The sequence below is a fragment of the Magallana gigas genome, chromosome 6 (assembly GCF_963853765.1).
Source record: "Magallana gigas chromosome 6, xbMagGiga1.1, whole genome shotgun sequence".
NCBI classification, from domain to species: domain Eukaryota; kingdom Metazoa; phylum Mollusca; class Bivalvia; order Ostreida; family Ostreidae; genus Magallana; species Magallana gigas.
The window spans coordinates 40969682-40990257 of NC_088858.1; the positions used below are offsets into that span (position 1 = coordinate 40969682).

The 20576-nt window shown below is 35.5% G+C and overlaps 2 protein-coding genes across 2 annotated transcripts in view; one reads left to right on the forward strand and one right to left on the reverse strand.

Annotated features, from left to right (window-relative positions):
• The first annotated feature begins 284 nt into the window (after positions 1 to 284).
• LOC105330789 (uncharacterized) lies at positions 285 to 4632 on the forward strand. The gene is made up of 7 exons (XM_011432695.4): positions 285 to 724; positions 1033 to 1140; positions 1864 to 2104; positions 2209 to 2614; positions 2919 to 2989; positions 3318 to 3437; positions 3739 to 4632. The coding sequence occupies exons 2-7, from the start codon at positions 1111 to 1113 to the stop codon at positions 4002 to 4004; spliced, it is 1134 nt and encodes a 377-aa protein (XP_011430997.3). The 5' UTR covers positions 285 to 724; positions 1033 to 1110; the 3' UTR covers positions 4005 to 4632.
• Positions 4633 to 4783: 151 nt separating this feature from the next.
• LOC105330795 (protocadherin Fat 4) overlaps positions 4784 to 20576 on the reverse strand; it is a 54700-nt gene continuing 38907 nt past the window's right edge. The window contains exons 35-62 of the mRNA XM_066086928.1: positions 20262 to 20507; positions 19877 to 20032; positions 19472 to 19630; positions 17816 to 17980; positions 17554 to 17700; positions 17171 to 17324; positions 16781 to 17001; positions 16287 to 16538; positions 15824 to 16000; positions 15201 to 15512; positions 14755 to 14913; positions 14269 to 14508; positions 13710 to 13865; positions 13345 to 13508; positions 12953 to 13187; positions 12453 to 12563; positions 12280 to 12354; positions 11860 to 12045; positions 11498 to 11659; positions 11140 to 11287; positions 10876 to 11000; positions 8624 to 8926; positions 8261 to 8443; positions 6734 to 8063; positions 6100 to 6207; positions 5808 to 5905; positions 5485 to 5541; positions 4784 to 4894 (exon numbers count right to left, since the gene is read on the reverse strand). Coding sequence (XP_065943000.1) covers positions 4829 to 4894; positions 5485 to 5541; positions 5808 to 5905; positions 6100 to 6207; positions 6734 to 8063; positions 8261 to 8443; positions 8624 to 8926; positions 10876 to 11000; positions 11140 to 11287; positions 11498 to 11659; positions 11860 to 12045; positions 12280 to 12354; positions 12453 to 12563; positions 12953 to 13187; positions 13345 to 13508; positions 13710 to 13865; positions 14269 to 14508; positions 14755 to 14913; positions 15201 to 15512; positions 15824 to 16000; positions 16287 to 16538; positions 16781 to 17001; positions 17171 to 17324; positions 17554 to 17700; positions 17816 to 17980; positions 19472 to 19630; positions 19877 to 20032; positions 20262 to 20507 — 5895 coding nt within the window. The 3' untranslated portion in view covers positions 4784 to 4828. The remainder of the gene's footprint in view (positions 4895 to 5484; positions 5542 to 5807; positions 5906 to 6099; positions 6208 to 6733; positions 8064 to 8260; positions 8444 to 8623; positions 8927 to 10875; positions 11001 to 11139; positions 11288 to 11497; positions 11660 to 11859; positions 12046 to 12279; positions 12355 to 12452; positions 12564 to 12952; positions 13188 to 13344; positions 13509 to 13709; positions 13866 to 14268; positions 14509 to 14754; positions 14914 to 15200; positions 15513 to 15823; positions 16001 to 16286; positions 16539 to 16780; positions 17002 to 17170; positions 17325 to 17553; positions 17701 to 17815; positions 17981 to 19471; positions 19631 to 19876; positions 20033 to 20261; positions 20508 to 20576) is intronic.

Here is a 20576-nt window from a genome sequence, read left to right on the forward strand (position 1 = left end):
AATACACTTAAAGGACATAATACATGTACGGTTGAAAGTGTGTACCTTAATTAACAAACAACCTTTGGAATTTTTCCAAAGAAAAATGAAATGATTAGACATTTTATCGCCCCTTTCCGCAATAGTTTATATTGCGGCAACAAGGTGAAGTCCAAAAATCAAACTGCATCTAATTTGTTCATTTTGATAACCACCCAAGCACTACAAAAATGTCCCTCCCCCGGTTATATTGTAAAAATCAAATAATTTCGTAACAAATTTGTTTTACTCTATCAATCTGGAATACAACACCGGTAGCCTAGTTTTTCTTACTTTAGTATTAAAACAAAAGCAAATTGGCATATCCACTGCCAACGCGGGTGAACCCTAGATCTTTGGGGGTTCATTGATATTCAATGGAAGCTGTCAGCAAGATTTTTAGGCAGACAATGACAGAGCACCCGCTTGGCTGGGTTTTATTCGCTCAACATGAAAGTTGAAACTCAGAGTTTATATTTTACTATGAAAAAATTACACGGAGAACAGGCCGGGTATTTAGTAAGTGAAGTCTTGCAACCAAAGAATACATAAAAAGCAAGAGCGTGGAAGTCAATGGGTTATGGATAGAGTAAAGAATGCTTTTAGCAGATAGATAGGTTAGAGATAGGTAGAAAAAAGAAATACTCAGAACATTAAACCGATTTGGAAATAATAAGTGCCGAAAAATTATCCAAGGATGCGCTAGGTAAGTACAATCATTTTAAGTTTTGTTTTTAAATTCTTTTCATTGTTTTATGTCATCAAGAAAGATCTAAAAATATTCATGGTAGTCTCATTGTATTAAAAAGTGTTTATTTACTGCAACAAGTTTCTTAACTTTCTCAGATTTACATAAATTTTTATATAACGCTAGGAAGGAAAGGTGAATGTGGTGGGGGTATCCCTGTAATTGCAACTGATGTACAACTATTTTTTTTTTATTTTTTTTTTTTACAAACGTTGAATCTAGCTTTCGCCTTTTTGAGAAAATATTTTTTTATATTTTAATTTCAGATAAGTCAGAAGGGGTCAGAAAATGCCAAGGCCCTACAGACAGGTCGGGGGTTTAGCGGTCCATGAACGTGCTGTGCAATGTTAGTCAAACTCCTCCTGACAACACTAGTAAGCATAAAGTACTATTCACAATTCAATTTGAGTGACACGTATCATGCGTGGATCCAGAGGATCCGGTGGGAAAATATATAGGGGGATGAGGGATAATTCTGTAGGGGAGGGAGTACGAGACCTATTTTGGTAATTTTACTTTACATACGAATTAAAGAAGGTCGATCTGGACCAGATACAGAGAAACAGAGATAAAACAAAACGAAAAAAAAATAATTTCATCTAAAAAGAGAGTAAGGAGTGCATGATCTACATACAACAAAGCTCATAGCAAGCATTACAAATGCCATTTTACTTTGGCATCTTCTTAGGGCAAGTCAGCAAAAACCAGGAACATGCGTAATGATATATTCCCCGATTATGGCATTTATTTTCGGATATGGCAGGTCAAATTTCAGATCCCAGCGATAGTCTTTAAATTCCTCAAGCTAGCCATGTCTTAATTATTTGCCATTGTTAACAAACGAGTTACATAATGGAATCTAATGCGATTTAATTCACGTACAAAAGATTATCTATTATGACCCCAAATATTAATCTCCCCCATCAAAAAATGTCTGAATTTCTTTTCAAGTGTCCAAAAATGAAACCGCGAAGATTGAGTAGCCAACATTTAGTTGTATATTTCAGCCTGTCGGACTTTAAAATTCTGTTCTATCAAACTGTAATGATGAATCTTGCGTTATTCTGAGCTCAGTTAACGGAATGGTCTCTCTTCAGGTGCTGTTCTTAATCCTCCCTGTTATTCTGAGTGTACCTATTCAAACGTTCATGAAAGACCAGAAAGAAGCAGACACTTCGAACACCCCACACATTGTGGAGTTCTGTCCCCTCAATGAGTGGTACTGGGAATTCGTAGCTCTATCGAAATGTAGAAATACGTCCTATTATCACTGTCTAGCGACAAACGAAGGCAGATTCGTGGAATTCTGCAATGAGAGTTCAACGTGGATCGAAAAGGGTAACCCATTTAATTATATAGTTTCTAATACAATATAGATTAGTTTAGTTTAATATTCCTTGGCTGAAGAATTGTAATACCTTCCTTTATATTCTTCTTCACAGGAACGTATGCAGTGTTTTCGTTCGCTAACAATTCTATAGTACCTCGGCCGTGCCCCTCGGGGACATACCAGCCTACTGGACGCTGGAGCCACGAGTCGACATCCCTCTGCGAGAAGAAAATGTCCGCGTGTGTCGGAATCGGCGAAGTCGTCTGCGACGACGGAAATGTGACGTCAGACAGACAATGTAGGTGTGATTACGCAGACAACTGGAGAATGGAACACTTGATTCAAGAAAACCCGCTAAACACCTCTTGTGTTCTCCCATCTCAGATCGAATTCATGTGTGTAAGGTTTAAATGTCCAGACGGACGAGAACTAGATCCTGCGTACAAATGTGTCGAAAAATGTCAGGAAGGGTTCCATCGACCAAACGGCAGCTTCCAGTGTCTTCCCATCAGCAATAGGTAACAAACACTTTTTTGACCTGTAAAACAATGAAACATTCAGTGCATTGGGTATTATTGTTTCATGCTTGCAAGGCATTGTGTATTTAGAACTTACATTACGTATGGTGTTTTATATAAAAATTACAAGTGATTTTTACCGTTTCAAGTATAGATACGTTAGGAATTTTTATGTAATACCAAAAGTAGACTAATTGTTTATCAATAACACCCAGTATTCTTTATTAAATGATCTGCTGTTTAAAAAAATACCTTGTTGAATAAGATGTGAAAAAAACTATATAGTAATTTCTGCTACTTTCAGTGAATCTGGTGAAACAATCACCACTTCCATTCCCTCAGAGTTCACGACGAAGAAACCCAAAATCGAACTACGTAAGTTGTTGTTAGCCGGATTGAGTGAAAAATAGATGTACATGTTCTCAGGTGCATGTACCACTTTGAATATTTAATATTAAAAATATTCGTTGTGTCTCATTTAAAGTTACATACGGAAACTTATTTGTCAGATTAATTGATTGCTTTTTGCTTATATATCCTTTCGATAGTTTCCTCATATCGGTATCTAGAAGCCGGTGAAAGGCTTTAAGGTTGAGACCCCTGCAGTATGTTTTGGATTTGTACTAGTGTAGACTGAAAAATATTTATTATTTACAATGCATTCATGCACATCTTTGAATAAAACCCGTTCCTTTTTACGTAGACCCGGTAGTTCGTCTGACCCAGAACCAGGTGGTGCTGGTTCTCCCAATAGCTGTCGCCATTGTTGTGGTGGTATCAGCCTGCTCAGTTCTCATGTCCAAATGCAAGAAAAACAGTAGCAGTAAGTAGTAACTTATTCACTTGGATAATATTTAAGGGAAAGAACAATTCATTGTACGAAGATTTCAAGGAATTCACAAAGGTTAAGGATACAGTACTGCTGTTTCTAATACAACCACTAAAAGTCTCCTGCTAGATTTGTTCGAATAACATTAAAAAACTATTTCAAATAGAATTTCAACTTTAACATGATAAAATTGACTTTTTAACGATAGCAAGAGGGAAATGCAATGCCTCTTATGTAAAAGGAAAACTAAGATGAACTTTATATTAATTTCACCTTATTTTGGTTTTCTTAACAGCTGAGAAACAGCTACAGAATTTGGCAAAGAAAAAACTATTTGAAAGGCAAGCTCGTAAAAAACATCGGCTGAAGTTAGAACGAAACAGACGACGAAGTGAAAAGAAAGATAGGCTACAAGTCAAGGTGGACAAAGCTCTCCAGAAAATGGAGGAAAGGCAGAGAATCCGGAAAGAGAAAAAACGACTCCTGCAACTAGGTGAAAATCAGGCCGACGGAGCATGCGGGAACACGGACGATCTTAATCACGTGACAGTTGAAATTTGATCCTGCTTTGCTAGTGCAGTCTGAGGAACATGGAAAATCCTAATCACGTGACATCAAACGTGAAATTTTATCCTGCTAAAGGAAAATGGTTATTATCACTCCAGGAATGACATTCGCCAAAAGTCCTTGGCCAGTTCTATGTAATGAAATGTAAATTAGTCTTTCTCAAAATACAATTGCAAAAGACAATCCATTTAAAATGCACTACTCGTTATGCACAATGTGAACAGTTCCTAAATCAAGAACAGCTCCACAGTCCCTTATATACGCATTATTCATTCGTTTTCATTAAAGGGAAATATTTTTTACAGAGAACAGTTTCAGAATCAAGCAAACCTCCTTATATAAGCATTATCCATTTCTTTTTCTTAAAGGAAAACGTGTTTTAGAGTGGAAGCACTTGTTTGTACTTGTCTGTAATGGGTGTTATTGTGCTGTGTGACATAATTTAAGAATTGTTTATTGACTTTCATTGGAGTCTTCCATAGCCATATTATTTTAAGGTTCTTCATCATATATCGCTTAGACTTTTGAAGTCAATTCAAAGATCAAAGCATTAAAACTTCCCATTTTATCAATGCATAAGAAAATGTACTGAAATGAATACTTACAATATTCTTTTTTTTTTTCAAGCAAAAAAAAAACAAACAAAAAACTAGGCCAAACTGACAAAATCTGTAAAAAATATAACAATGATACTGCAAGAGTTATCCCCATAGATAATTATATATCATAACATTAGGATTAATTGAAAAAAATAAGAACAATAACAACAAGAATTATGAATATATAGTTTGTTGTTTATTATCTACAGTGACAAAGTGTTACAAAGTTGTAGCCATGTCTTTAGGAGACTCTGTTTTACTGTCCATTATGTCCTCCGAAGATTTCTAAAAAAAAATAAATGCAATATGCAATGTTTATCATAACATCACAATACCCATTTGTTTATATAAGACATACATGTTTGTAGGTAGAGATTATTTGTAATGTGTGTATGTATATTAATTTTTGTATATTGGCAAAGAAAAAGATTTTACATTTTGCACATGATTTTCATATACACAAAGGTTTACAAGAAAGGGTTTATTTATATTTTGTTTCATCAATTATAAATACATTGAAGTAAATTAATAACAAAAAATCATAATTATTTATTTTTACTCAAACTAATGAATTTCAGCAATAAATTATTCAACATTGAAATAAATCTTATAAAAAAATTCTCGTGAGATGAAAACTTAAAACAAAAGGTCAATTCCAAAACTCTAGGTCAATTTTATTTATCTCGAAGCTATTAAAAATATATATCTAATACTAAAAACATACATCAGATTCTAATACTGGGTAAATTTAAACCCCAGTACACTGTATATATATTCCTGAATCAACTCAATAAGTTTTCTTTAACCCATTTCTTCCTGGTTAACAGACATGTATCAGCAAAGTAGCATAATTATGTCCCCTTGTTGTGTAATACCTTGGAGATGGAGGCATAGCCACTGGATCGCCTGGACGAAGTCTCTATATCAAAGTTCTGAAATATTTCCCAAGAAACTGATGTAACAAAGGGTAAAAATACAGAATACAGAATACAATGATAAAGACATCAATGTAGCATAATTACATTCAAATGATTTATCCTCTGCATATCTATTGTTTTAAATCAAAAACTGAACATTTTTAACAATAAATGAAGTATGAAACCATGTACAGAAAAAGACTTGTTAACAGTTGTTATTTAATACTGAAAGCAGACACACAGGAATAGATAAATTAACTTAGCAGTGGCAGCCAATTTACCTCCTCTTTACTGGTTCCTTTCTCTATCTGGTTCTCCTCCCCAGCACTTCTCCGCTTTTTCCAGATGCATACAATGATCAACACAAGAATGAGAAGACCTGAAGATAGAACAAACAAACCACATATAGATTTTGTATTAATTGACAAAAGATGTATATATTACATCAAAGTACTGAAAGTACTGATGGCATTTAGAGAATTAATTCATATTCATTGGTACTAGCAAGAGATAGATAATATGAAAGAACCCAGCAATGAAAAGGTTGTTAACATATATTATAATATCACTTGCCTCCAAGGGCACCTGCCAATGGCAGCACAGGGAAGCTAGATGACTCGGAGCCAGTCTGAGGGTGAAAGACAGCAGACTGGCACATGATGTCCTGTATATTTGATGTTACTAAAAACAGAGAACTGTATCGGTTTAAAATTTTCAAGAGCAACAATAGTTTATGAAACAAAGCAATAAATAACCTAGATACAAAGATCCTAGATACAAAGAATTATCTTTCTGAAATTAATATAGTACAACTCAAAGGGACATGATTCAGTAAGGCATTTCTAATGGTATACCAAAATTACACTTTAAGTCTTTTTGTTAGAAGCGAGATAAGGGGCTCACAATTCTTTGTCAAAGGTTTGTGTACATTGTGAATGATGAAGTGAAAATTCCAGTTTAAGACCCAATATTAATGTGATAAACGCTACTGGTATATTGAACCAGTGTAAACAAAAAGGCACAAGCCTTGTTTACATGACAGAATTGCCAGCTCCGTATCTTGCATTAGTTCTACTACTAACACTCAAATTTTGGTTGATCATTAGGGATGCATTCATAAAGCATTATAAACACAAAATATTATTAAAAATTGACAAAAATTGTGACCATGCCTCTTTAAGATAGTTAATGCAGTAAATATGCTTACAGCTGTAGGTACAAGCTTGACTCAGTCTATCATAAACAAATTCTTTTGTTATCACAGTTCCATCATCCCTGTACACAACAAGTTTGACCTGCCACGACTGGCCATCTTCTTTAGGTGTAACAGTGATAACATGGACTCCCAGGCCTGATTCTGCCTGTCTCCTTTTCCTGTTTGATAAATCCAAGCCTCCAGTCTGCTTCACCAGTTGGAGCACAGCCTGTGTAATCTTTGTTATCAATTCTTCCTCCTCCATTTCAGTCCCTGCCCTGAAGGTTAGGGCTACAAAATGGGACTCATTGGCACATACTGGTTTGCCGATGTCAGCAAGAGGAATACACACTTCTTCAATCGCACAAACATTGTCAGCCTGACACAGACTAGGCTGATACTCACAATGAGTTCCTGTCCTGTCACCAGAACAATCACAGGTATAGTCCATGAATTTGTCCACACAAGTTCCATTGCCATGACAGATGATGCCCATACAATCATCTTCACTCAGCTCACACAGCTCCCCCTGCCAGCCAGGCTGACAAGAGCAGACAACTCTACTGTCACCATTCACTAAACATACACCCCCATTCTGGCAAGCAATGGTTGAACATGGATCCTCTGCACTAGACAATGCTTGTATCTGGCAATGCTCACCTACAAACTCCTCTGGACACATACAGACATACTTGTTCACTTCATTAATACAGGTGCCATTGTTTCTGCAAGGCATATGGTTTTCTTGACATAAGTCGATGCTGTCACATGAATATCCATCCCCCGAAAACCCAAATTCACAGACACAGTCATGTCTTGTGGAATTAACAGATTTCACACACCGAGCATTTTCATCACATTTCTTCCCATTTATTTCACAATTGTTAACTCTCTTGATAAAAATTGTAATGTTCTGTGTCTCCATCTCAAAGGTCTCGGTGTTTCTCACTGCTACTGTGATTATAACAGATGTTCCTTCCACTTCTGTTAAGTTTCTAACCAATACCAAGTATGTGTTGTCCTTTATAGAAAATAGATCTCCTGGATTGAACAGGAGCTTGAATTCAATATCCTCATCAATAGTTTGGTTAATACTGTACAGACGTCCTACCACTTGACCAATGTCTGAATCATCCCACACTTCTTGATTATCCAATGAAATTGCGGGCAATTCTGCAGCAAATATCTGAACATTTGTGATTGGAAGAGAGAAAGTATGATTGAAAGACAAAGGGGGTTCTCCATTGTCTGTAGCTGTGAGTGTTAACTCAATGACAGGAGGGGTCTTCTTTAGAACATCCAGAGGGATAGGTCCAGTCAACACAAGTTCCCTGTTCTTTACCTGTAAAATAATCATTTTACTGTAAAAAAGAGTGACAGCAAAGTCAGTGTTATATTTTAACATAAACATCAAATATATTATATACTTGTAAGACATAATGGACCTAATTACAATGTTTGAAGATAAAACTTAAAATCCATCATATACATATTGCTTAATAACTTGAATACATTGACTGGAATAGGAAGGTAAATTGCCTTGATAAAATCAGAGTTAGGTCCCTTGAGAGAGATAACATGGGTCTGCTCCACATCTGGATCTAAGACGGTGACTTCTCCTATACTGTATCCAGCTGTACCATTGGCCAGCACTGTGTGTGATCCACTCAGAGTCATTCCATAGGGCTCCTCATTTATGTTCTTTATCTTTATTGAGATTTCCTGAAAAGAATTGATACATGTTATATGCCCATCAAAAGTTTTTTTCTTAAAATCTGATAATAAGCCAACAAATAATCTAATGTTGAATTATTATAGATTGATGCACTTATAATGATACAACAATATCTTTTAGAATGTACATTTTTACCAAAATGGTTACATGTATTTTTGGAAAATCACCTTTGTCAAATCAAACTCTCCATCTGAACACTTGATTCTGAGCACGTATTCCGAGTTTGTTTCGTAGTCCAGTACTCCAGACAGTATGAACTTTTTTGTGCCGTTTCCAGAGGTGATCACAGAGAAGGGAACCAGGCTTGGGAGGACCTGGCAAACATGCTGCTGGGTCTCCTCTGGGTCGTCGACCAGGATCTTGGACAGGACAGACCCCAGGGATAGATCCTCGGGGACCGGTGCTATGGCCTCCAGTACAATGTCAATTAAAGGCTCGTTCACATCCTCTACATCAATCACAAAAGATCTCTGAAAGTGAAATCAATGCAATGAGACATTATATCTTAAATGTACACTTAAAGGACATATTGCATGTTTCTAAAGTATACGACGTTTTACATTTTTTGGCTTCCTTGTGTATCTAATAATTACTCTTAACAGTTTGTTAACGGTATAAAAGCGGTAATTAGCCATAATATCAATTTAAATTATAGCCCTGATTGTTTAAAAACTCGTTAATTAGATAGCGTGTCATGTGGTACAGTGACGTCACATGCAACCTTCTTCGAACAGCTGATTGTAAACAAATTGTAGAATTAGCATTATCCTCTTTAAATTTTGACATTCATTCACCATGTAAGTTGTTTTTTTTACATGCTGACTAAACTAAAAGATCTTATTATTCAGTCGTACACGTTTGAGCCACTAGTACGGATAAAAAACAATGATATTGTCGAAAAAGCGACGATGAAGTCGGCAATGACGATCAAATTGATCGACGTGTAAACATTATAAACACAATTTAGTAAGGATTGTAGCTCAAATAAATCTGTTGAAGGTAGTTATTTATTAAAATCTACAACAGTCTTGGTTTTTTTGGCGTTCCTAACGACTCAGAATGTTCATTATTGTAAAACTGTGGTGCACAAGAAGTTTGTTTCTTTGGTAGTAACTGATCACAACTTTCTAAGGTTGTTTACTCTATATAACACTGGATTATAAAAGCAGGCAAGAACGTTTTCCTTAATTATTGTTAATTTCTGTAAGATCCCATCTCCGTATTTTTTTTATCCATTTACGTATAAATGTATATCAACAAACTTTGTCTATTTCTCGCGTAAACAATCAATATCGACAACTCGATCCATGACTTCTCCCTCAAAAAATAAAACTCACAGAAATCTCGCCTACCGTACTAAAATTATGATTTCTGCAGAGGTGAGCAACATGTATGAATGAAGAAATCATGTATACAAAACCGATGCATACATGAACGTATAGTTTAACAATAAGAAAAAGAAAACAGCTAATGAAGCGAGGCGGTATCCAAAATGGCGTCCTCTCTCGTTATTTTTCTCCGATGGACTTGCGTTTTGTACACAGGCCCCTGTGCATAAACTTCTATTTTTTCTTTTTGAGAAATGAATACGATTTATTTATGAAACTATAATTACAAAAATGTACCATATAATTAATAACATATGAATTGAATGTTTATTTATAAATCCTCTTGTCGACAGATAGACCCCTATTTGTCACAAGATTTCCGCATACTTTCGTAAGGGAAACTTAAAATAACAACAGTCCAAATCCCCATTTTCGGTGGCTAAATCACCCGCAGGGGGCACAGAACACCATCATGTCCCGTTATCGACAATTTAATAGGTGATAATTAGTTTAATTGTCGTTTAAATCTAATCCAATTACAAAGATGGCTAACAGCACCTTCTCGCTCGAGGTCGCATATGACGTCACACATCATGGCGGGTAGATCGAGAGAGAAAATATGCATATCGCAACATTTGAATTTCATCGCTTTCAAACTCACGAATTAGGCAGAATATTTTATGAAAACGTTAATAAACTTCATTTTTAATGAGTATAGAATGATTTTATCTGAAAAATTCCGAAAATTGAAAATCATACGATATGTCCTTTAAGAGGGCTAGATGGATGTGTCCATGTTTAATCTATATCAGTCTCCTTTTATAAAAGAGCTTTGTATAAAGATATTGGAAAATGGTCAAATTTTGAATGTTAAATATCTAGATTTTTTCTTTACCAATAAATCGTTTATGGCTAAAAATATCATTTTCTTAATTAAAGTTTTATGGCAGATTTGAGGGGCAATTTGATGACCATCCAACCCCCTAAAGCAAAATCAGAATAGTAAAGATCAGATCTAGAAATTGCTGAAGTTTGCTCTTTTCACTTGTTTTTTGAGTAGTGGAAACAAAAGATTCCTGTAATGCACATACCTGAATTGTGTGTGGAGGGATCCCACTGTCAGTGCTGTTAATCACCAGCTCCAGACTGGAATTCTCCTCGTAATCCATCATTCTAGTTCCTGCTAACAGCTTGTCTCCTTGCAGTTCAAAATAATCTGCAATCAACCAGCATCAGTAACATTAATTTCTTTTTTCAAATCATCATCTTCTCACGACAATACATTGATTGAATAATAGAACTAAATGATTAGAGATGCATTGTGTGACTTGGAGTACCCTTAGTTAATACTGTACCTGTATTAGGGATAAAATACACAAACTCTTGGTTGTTGTCTGGATCCACGGTAGAAAGTTTTGCTAATTCTGTCCCTGGTTCCAAATTTTCCTTCACCAACAGATTACTTATATAGATGTCTGTTGGCGGTTCATTCACATCCAGTATCTAAAAACAGAACCAAATGTATTTTTAAACCATACAAGTTAGTATTAACATAAAATTTTAGATTTGTATCCATTGTACATTTACTTTACAAAGGCAAATGAATAATAGATAATATCACTTACAGGTCTTGAAAAAAATCAACAGATCATACATGTACTTCTGTCAGTAGCTAAACAAGACCTGTGGTTACGCACTTGAAGACAAACCTACCTTGATTTGGATCTTTGTGGAGTTGCTTCCCTTGTCAGAATCCACAGCTGTGACTGTAATCAGGAACTGTGACAACACCTCAAAGTCTAGCTCTGTCTTGGTCACCACTGTGTTGGTTCCATCAAGTTCAACATAGGGGTTGTCTCCAACTTCAAATTTTATCTATCAGTGAAAGTCAGGTTTGCTCAACAATTAAAACCACACGTCACATGTTATTGGGTTCAATTCATATTTGAAAAAGTTAAAAAGAGATATTCAAAATCTTTCTCTTTCTGAAAAAAATCATTGCTTATTACATACATGTATAAATATGAACTGATTATCAAAAAATATCCCATTTTTAAAGTTTGATTAAAGCTGACCTCCTTGCTATCCACATCCTCTGCTGAGAGCTCTCCCAGCACCTGACCAACTGGGCTGTTTTCTTTTATAAAGTTGGAATTGAGGCTGATGTCAAAAGGAGGCTCATTAATATTGGTGACATTGATGACAAACATCTTGGAGACCCTGAGTCCTGGTCCACCATGTCCATAGTCTACACATTCAATCTGCTCAGGATAAAAGTACCCAGTAAACAGTTGAAAAGTTGAGGTTTAATTATGGGATCTGAAGTTCTCATCCTCTATACAGGTATATACTTCTGACAAAAATATAGCCATTTCCAATATTTACTTCTACCTATCATAATTGCATCTGATAAATCAGCAGAACATGTTTTTAACCAATTATCTATAACTTATATCAAACTGGAATTGATAAAATCAGTAACAACTAAAACATACCTCCATTGCAAATATTTTATCCTTTTCATAATCTATCTGCCCACTTCCTGTCACCAGAGTTAAATTGTTTTTGATCTACAAAACATTTTGTAAATGCTGGCCATTAATTTGTTAATCAGTGGACAGTATCTAAACAACTATATTGTTCCGACATCTTTTGAACATTGAGCTACCTTGAATGGGACCCCTGTTGTTGCAACAGAACAAGAGTGGAGGTCTTTTTTATCTTCATCTGAAACAGTCAGATTCCCAACCTCTGTCCCTGCTAAACTATTTTCATAAACCTGTGCAATCAAAAGAGATAACTTTTCTGAAATTTTAGTTACATGTACTAGCTATAAAAACATTATTTAGAATTCATGATGGCTCAATATTCCAGGATTTTGTGGGTATAACTCTCACCCACTACACATTTCTTTACTTTATACTATATCGAAATATATTAAATTTCAAAAAATCACATTTCCACAAACCTTTGATATTTTGTCAATCTATGAAAATTGTCCCCCCCCCCCCCCCCCCATTGAATTTAAATATTTCCGCAATTAATGCAAGCTGACTATCTTTAAATGACTCAAAAAAAAAAAAAAAGGAGACAAAAAAAAGGTGGACTTCAATATCATTGCAGGAAATTAATCACGAACTTAAACCTGGCTTAACTAAGAACACAGACCTGACTATTTGAGAGAAAAATATTCCCTGGCTGGTCGTTAACATCCTGCAGAACAATCCTGATAACACCAGCATAAGACAGGGGAGGCAACCCTGAATCTGTGGATGTCACAAGGACTGAAAACACAGGGAACTTCTCAAAGTCTAAAAACTTCCCTGGCTGCCCCACAGTTAGTGTTCTATTGTGTAGCTTAAATACATCTTTGTATATTGATGCATTCCCTGGGTCAGACAATCTGAAAACAGAAAAATAGCTGTTTTAATAGTTGGTGCAAATACTCCAGATGCCCATTACTGCCTAAACTCCCAATATAAAAAAAAAACATCCATTAATGTCTCATTATGTTTAATATAGCAAGGTTTGACTGTACATGTACTAAACAAATGTCATACCCTGGATATATAGCATCTAGTGTGTAGGTGTAGATCTGGTTCTTCTCTTGGTCTCTAGTGTTAATGTCACCAATTATAGTCCCCTCAGCACTATTCTCCTTCAAAATGCCCCCTCCATAAATCCCAATCCCTATGGGAGCCTCGTTAACATCTTCTATCTCAATCTGTAAATATAATATATTAAATGAGAAAACAGTCATAGGACAAACTTTGATAAAAGTAATTTTGCTATCTATGTGGAGCATTTAACAGTTACATGTACTTTATTATGATTTATTAGATGAACTAAGGTAGTACTTCACTGTTTTTTGTTTTTTTTGCATTAAGTTACGCTCTGATTAATAATTAAAGTATAAATCACATACTGTAAACTCTCCATGTAAGTTGGATCCAAATGCCATTGCATTGACTGCAACTTTGACAGACTGCTGCATCTCAAAGTCAAAGGTTTGAGTGGTTTTCAGAACGTCTCCCTCAAGGGTAAAGGGAGCACCATAGTCTAACAGGAAGTAGAGGTACATCTGAAAACAATACAAATCAAAATGAATGAACAAACTATAAATAAGCAAAAGTAAATGCTGACAGACAGAAATATATACCACTAAGTCTCATGTGTGATACACACTTTTTTTCACCCTATATTTACCCAAACGTGATGGGGCATATTATACAGAGGAACTTATTTCTACCTTGTTTTTTTCAGGACTTTTTTTGCGATCTCCAGGCACACACAGATATCAGATTGCTGAAATCATGTTGTCATGTTCAGGTTTACCTTTTGGTGATCAACTATTTTTTGGCCAACTTTGAGGGTGTGTATTATATATTAGTGTGTACTGTTCACAAGATTACACAGTATATAATGTATATTAAATAGATAGAAATCAATAGATAGAGAGACAGTAGTTTCAACCAATTGCAAACCTCATTCTCCACAGGTTTGTTAGTCAACATGTTGAATACTTGGAATTTCCCTACAGTGAAACTGTCAGTGTTTTCTGGTACTGGTTTCTGATTGATTAGTTTGACTTCCTTTGGGATTGTCACAATTTCCTTGATGATCAGACTAATGTTTTGAGAATACTCTAATGGTGGCGATCCATCATCTTTACAGGTAATGATGATTGTCATATCTGTTCTGTCTACTGGAATAGCAGACACCACCTACAAAAGAATGGTTTTCTTTGAACTACTTACACATGATTTTAGTTGTAAAGCCATTGTAAGCATTCCAAAAGCCCAATAATGCTGATTGTAGCCTACAATGTTTAGACCATTAAATATTTTGCAGTTGTACATATACAGTTAGCAGCAATTACCACAAAATGTATCTTTACTTGAGCCAAATGATTTGATTTGGTTGCCCTCATACTGCACATTTTGTATATGATGGATTATGGTCTCATTCACCTTTAAGTTATTGGATCCATGGTCTATAGTGAAGACCCCTAAGCCATCCCCTCCCACTGAGCAGTTGTGGGTCTGGACTGGGGAGTCAGGGTCCACGTTGTCTGGGTCCACTACAGTCACTAGTCCAACAATGTCTCCCACAGCAGCGTTATTACTGACCTACGTACCATATACAGGGAAAAAACATGATCATAAAACTTTCTCTTTGAAAAGGATTTCTGCATATATATGATTACAAGAAAACTCCTTTATAAGGAAGTCTTGCTGACACGATCATATTTTCAGTTGTTTATTACCAAGTTTCTTTATATTCATTTGAGAAAGTGTTTTATTTAAAAAAAGTGGATATTACTTCCCTTAAATACACCAGCACCAAGATTTAGCCATTTCATAATATACATGTACAATTTTAATACAAAGAATTCATTCTTGGCAAAATATCTTACTTCTTTGGGGTTCAAAGAAATATTATTGGGTTTCTCATTCAAATTGAGGACTTTGAAGATGAAGCTCTTGGAGAAAGATAACCCTCCATCATCTGTGCTCTTGATGGTCACACTGTACTGAGATTTTTCTTCGTAGTCCAGAGGAGATCCAACCTCCAACTTATTTCCTCTAATCCTGAAGAGTTCCCAATGGGAGATAACATGGTAGGTAAAAGTGTCTCCCTCATCTTCATCAGTTGTTTGCAGAGCTCCAATGATGAAGGAGGGCTCATTTTCAGGAATTTCTGTTTGCCTACCATCAATACTGATATCCTAGTTCACAAAGATGAATGGATTAAAGCTACTAATCATGCCAAATTCTATTATTTATTAGGAAACTTATTTTAAAATATGATGTAAAACTTAAAATATACAATGAAACATGCTATAGGTAGTGAGTTTTATGTTAGAACAGATGGGTTTTCTTATCAGACAGCATCATATGAAACTGAAAATCTTTGAACACAGCATTCACATTGGAAAGTATATAACTGTCAGAAGTAGACTAAAAATGCATTATCTAAGCAGGTGTTACTGTACAAGATATAAGAGAGTATACATTGAAACAGAGACAGTTATCTTACTATTGGTGCATCATTAGTATTCTTGACATTAAATGTCCACTTTTCAATGAGACTTGTGCCATTTTTGTCCTTGATCTGGACCTTCAAGGTCATTTCTGGTGATTCTGATTCAAAATTGAGTACACTAGCCAGCCTTACTTCAATGGAACACTTTGTACCGATAAAAGATTTGGCATTCTGCAACAAAATGACTATACTCTGTCAGTTATTTATAAACTAAAATATCATCAAATAACATATACATCAGTAAATTGTATGCAAACCGTTTAATACTTTTTTATCCTAGTTCTGTTTGATTACATCATATAAAATTTTATTTGACAGGGACAAAGTGTTATGTTTATAGCATGGGTATCTTAAAAACAAGATTATGAGTATAGCAGATTTCTTGACAATTATCAAGATTTGATAAAAGATGTATTGAAATCATTGTAGAAAACATTAACAACCAACAGCAAAGTACCTGATATTGGACAGTGGTTGGTCCACACTTGCTGCTGTTGGACAACATAAACACTCCACCTCCATCCTCCAGCATAACAAATGACAGTTTATCCTCCCCATCTGGGTCCACCCCCTCAAGTGTTCCAATAGATTCCCCCATCGCCATCGACTCTGGTATCATAAAATCTTTAACAAGAGTACCAGTAACAAACTGCAAGCTTGTGGGAGGATCATTCATGTCTCTTACTGCAACTGAGAAACTCTTGGAAACCTTGAAAAATAAAGATGACTTTCATTACCAAATGGAATTCATGAGTACTTCTCACATAATACACATGTACTACTAAATTTTCTCCGATCAAATTTCAGTATTATTTAATCATTACAACAATAAAAGCTACAAAGACCTTTAGCTGCTTTCTTTAACTATTGATCTCCCTAAATCAATCATTAGATTCAAGTACATTTATACATTATAATGGCACCGTTGTACTGACAAAACTGGGCACTCACAGATCTGGGTGGGTGACCATCATCTGTAGCTGTGGCCTTGAAGGTCAGAAGGGCTATCTGCTCAAAATCAATGTTGCCTGTGACCTTGACCTGATCTCCTTCCACTACAAGGTTACTGGTGTCAGACAGGGAGAAGGTCAGATTCTGACCCCTGTCCACATCTTCTGCAGATAGCGTTCCTACCACTGTTCCAATTTCACAGTTCTCATTTATTTCCATGGCTGAAATACAATGAAGAACTTAATCTACTGTATAGATAATAATAAAACATGAAAACAGGCATGTCAAACATTGTATTACACCAATAAAACAAAAGCAATACCTTTGAATCTGACAATATTTTTTAACATTAAAATACAGTAGGAAAAATATGAAATACAGTATAAAAACCTGAGAGTTTTAGATCTGTAGGTGGATCGTTGGCATCAGTGATATGGATGGCAATGTTGGTAGAGGCTGAGAGGGAGGGATCGCCATTGTCCACTACCATCACCTCCACAGTGTACTGTTGGACTCTCTCATAGTCAAGGGCTCCACTGATGAACTTAGATATAAGGAAATACTGAGATCTAGTAGAGAAACATTTCAAAGCAGAATATTGCTTTTATTACACAGAAACGGATGAAAGCTGGCATAAGTGAAACCAAAATGTACATGTATAGAAGAGAAGATTAATACAATATTCTCAATGATCAATAAAATGTTTCAAGGGATAGAACACTAATATTTTTATAAATATATATTTACAAGAGAAGCATCTCTAATATCTTTACCATCAGCTGTGTTTGATTCACAGCGAACATTTTCTCATCTGGATCTGCAAGGGAGAACTTCAGAGTCTGGGTTGGTTTGTTAACATTGTCAGGGTCTTCTGCTGTCAATATCCCCACCACTGTGTAGGGAAGGCTGTCCTCTGGTATCTACACAACATTTAAATATTTGTTTCAAATGAGAAATGGGCTATGGGTGAACAGAGAGAGAGAGAAAGAGAGAGAGAGAGAAAGAGAGAGAGACAGAGAGAGAGAGAAGAATTACCTCATTGGTTGTAATCCTGATATTCCGTGGAGCTTCGTTGACATTATTGACCCTAACTGTGAAGGACTTGTCTACATACAGGGGAGGACTGCCATTATCTGTCGCTCGGATTTTCAAGACATGTTGGGGTTTAGTCTCAAAATCTAAGTATGCTATATGAGACACCTAGTTGTAAAGAGAAACAGAATCACCATAGGGGTACAATTTTAACACAAAAGAGTTTTAAAAAACACTCTCTTTGAAATACTAACTTCTCAATGCTACTTGTCTTCAACCCACCAATTACCTGAGCAAGATGCTTTTGAGATATTTAAACTACTGCATACCTTCTTCTTTTTCTTTAAATCATACCTGTTAACCCTCCCGCAAAACGGCCTAAAAATCTAAGATCTCCCGCATCCAACCTATCTCCCGCGCGGGAAACAAATTTCTCCCGCAATCGTATTTGTCTTCCCCATTACACCCCCCCCCCAACTTCTGAATCTTTACATGCAAATTTCAACAACCACTGCGGGTATTTCTCTGATTTTGAGCTCAAAAAGCTGCTGTGTAGCTTGAATATATCAAAATTCATCCAAGTACTGTCTACCGTGATCATAGTATGACATGTTATAGTCCAGTTTACTTTTTACGATTACTTCTGGTTTTGACTTAAATCAGTTACGTATTTATATAGTTATTCATAGGCCTTATAAAAAATAAGTAAAAGCTTAAAACATCTTGATTTTACTCTGTAACACCAAAGAAAACAATACACAGTCAGTGGTGTCACTTAACAGGTGCACAGGTAAAGCACCCAAGCCACGTGCAATGAGTCGTTACTAATTCTGTCTGGCCAGCACGGTCGGTAAAAATCAAAGTGAGTTTGGAACACTGAGTGTTTATACAAGCTACCGATAAAAAAGCTTTTCACAAGAGTTTTAAAAGTTTATAGTACCGGTACTATGAATTACAGGGATGCTATAGATATTACAACAGAGATAATTTTTAAATGATACTGGAGAAATATATGTTGTTTTATGAATTAAAAATCTATCCTTTATATAAGGCAAAAAATAATTTTAATGAATATTATTTACTGGTATTTTCTTAACTGGGTTTCACTGCAAATTCAAAATACGCAAAATAAATTTTCTGTGTTTACCCTAGATGTCAGCATGCAGTGATGGTTCAATACTGAACAATAAGAAGACTTAATATAAAAAGTGGCACTATTGACTTCTTGTATTGTACCATGCAAACAAAATAATAGTTTTTTGAACATGTACAGCAACACAAGTTGTAATTGCACACTGGTAGTCATAGAAATAATAAAATTTAAAATGATTGCAAATGCATTAATTACAATGGTAAAATAAGGTATCTAACAGTATTTTTAATATATATTTGCATTTCACGTGAAAAAACGTCGTTTACGCAAAATCTCCCCCTTAGCCAAGTTGGTAAGGGGGAGATTCTCCCACATAGCAGCTTTGAAAGGTTAACAGGTATGTAAATACATCTTGAATTCATACAAATGTATAGCATATTGGGTACATGATTCTAAATTTCTCAATTAATATGATTCTACATGTATCATATAAGACAAACATAATTCATTGCCTATGATATATAAGACTTACCCATAATTCACTACCTATAACATGGAGGACTTACCCATAATTCATTGCCTATGACATGGAAGAGCTGAGTTTCTGACACAATGGTAAAGCTGTGGTTCTGACCCGAGTCTACATCTGAAGCAGTCAGGGTTGTAATTTTTATGTTACGGCTGCCTTCATCCACCGTGTAAGTATCCTCTCCTGCATTTATATCCTGAAACATTCAATATCTTTGGAAACATTGATTTTTTCAACAAAGGATGTAGTTGAAAAAACAAGATCAGAGTATACAGATTCAACTAGTATTATTGTATGAACAAAATTGTCATTTTGGAAAATAAAACATTATTCTAAGCAAATATTATTCAAATAATTAAACATACTGTCACCTATAGTTATAACCTAAATCTAATGACAGTAAAGTGATTTGTCATGGAAGTTACATAGACAAAGCTCTCACAATGGGTGGGTCGTTTGTGTCCTGTACAGTGAGGTTGAACTGTACAGTGGTAGATGAGCCCTGGCGGTCCACAGCAGTAAGCTCTGCTGACAGACTGGGGGTGGTCTCATGGTCAAACACCACTGCTGCTCTCAGGTCAGCTGTGCAATGAACCATCTGCACAAGAATGTATGAATGGAAGAGCGATCAATCATTATAGCGATTTAATGTCAGATTTAATGACAAAAGTTAATAGTTTAAAAGAAAAAATGGGATCCTGCTTATTTCAAACAATATAGCATTATACATGTTGCTATTCTGAGTTAAAAAATCAAGTAAAATCAAGGTTTGTTTTAAACTTTTAAACATTTAGGTGGTGATTTACTAATGAATATTCATGCATTACCTTTACAGTGAGCACACACTGCTGATTTACGATGCTAATTTGCATATTTGTAGTTCTCATGGTAACAGCATCCACAGTGTCATAGTCCTGCACCACAATTTGACCAATTAGGACATTCGTAACAGAATTCTCCAATATGATTGGCTGGTTGACTGGGAACTTGGTGTTCATATTGTTAGATGTTATCAACAATCCAAACGGGGCCTCGTTAACATCAATGACAGTAATTTGAAATGTTTTTGAAACCTGTCAAGAGAGTATGGATTAACTGACATGATTAGAAATACAGTGAAACCTCTTGTGCAGTCAAATGCA

Bases quoted from the DNA above. Each gene is read 5' to 3' on its own strand.
- LOC105330789 (XM_011432695.4), top strand. From the start codon at position 1,111: ATGTTAGTCAAACTCCTCCTGACAACACTA. The intron at 1,141-1,863 runs GTAAGCATAAAG...GTCTCTCTTCAG, and splicing joins AACTCCTCCTGACAACACTA to GTGCTGTTCTTAATCCTCCC. The intron at 2,615-2,918 runs GTAACAAACACT...TGCTACTTTCAG, and splicing joins TGTCTTCCCATCAGCAATAG to TGAATCTGGTGAAACAATCA.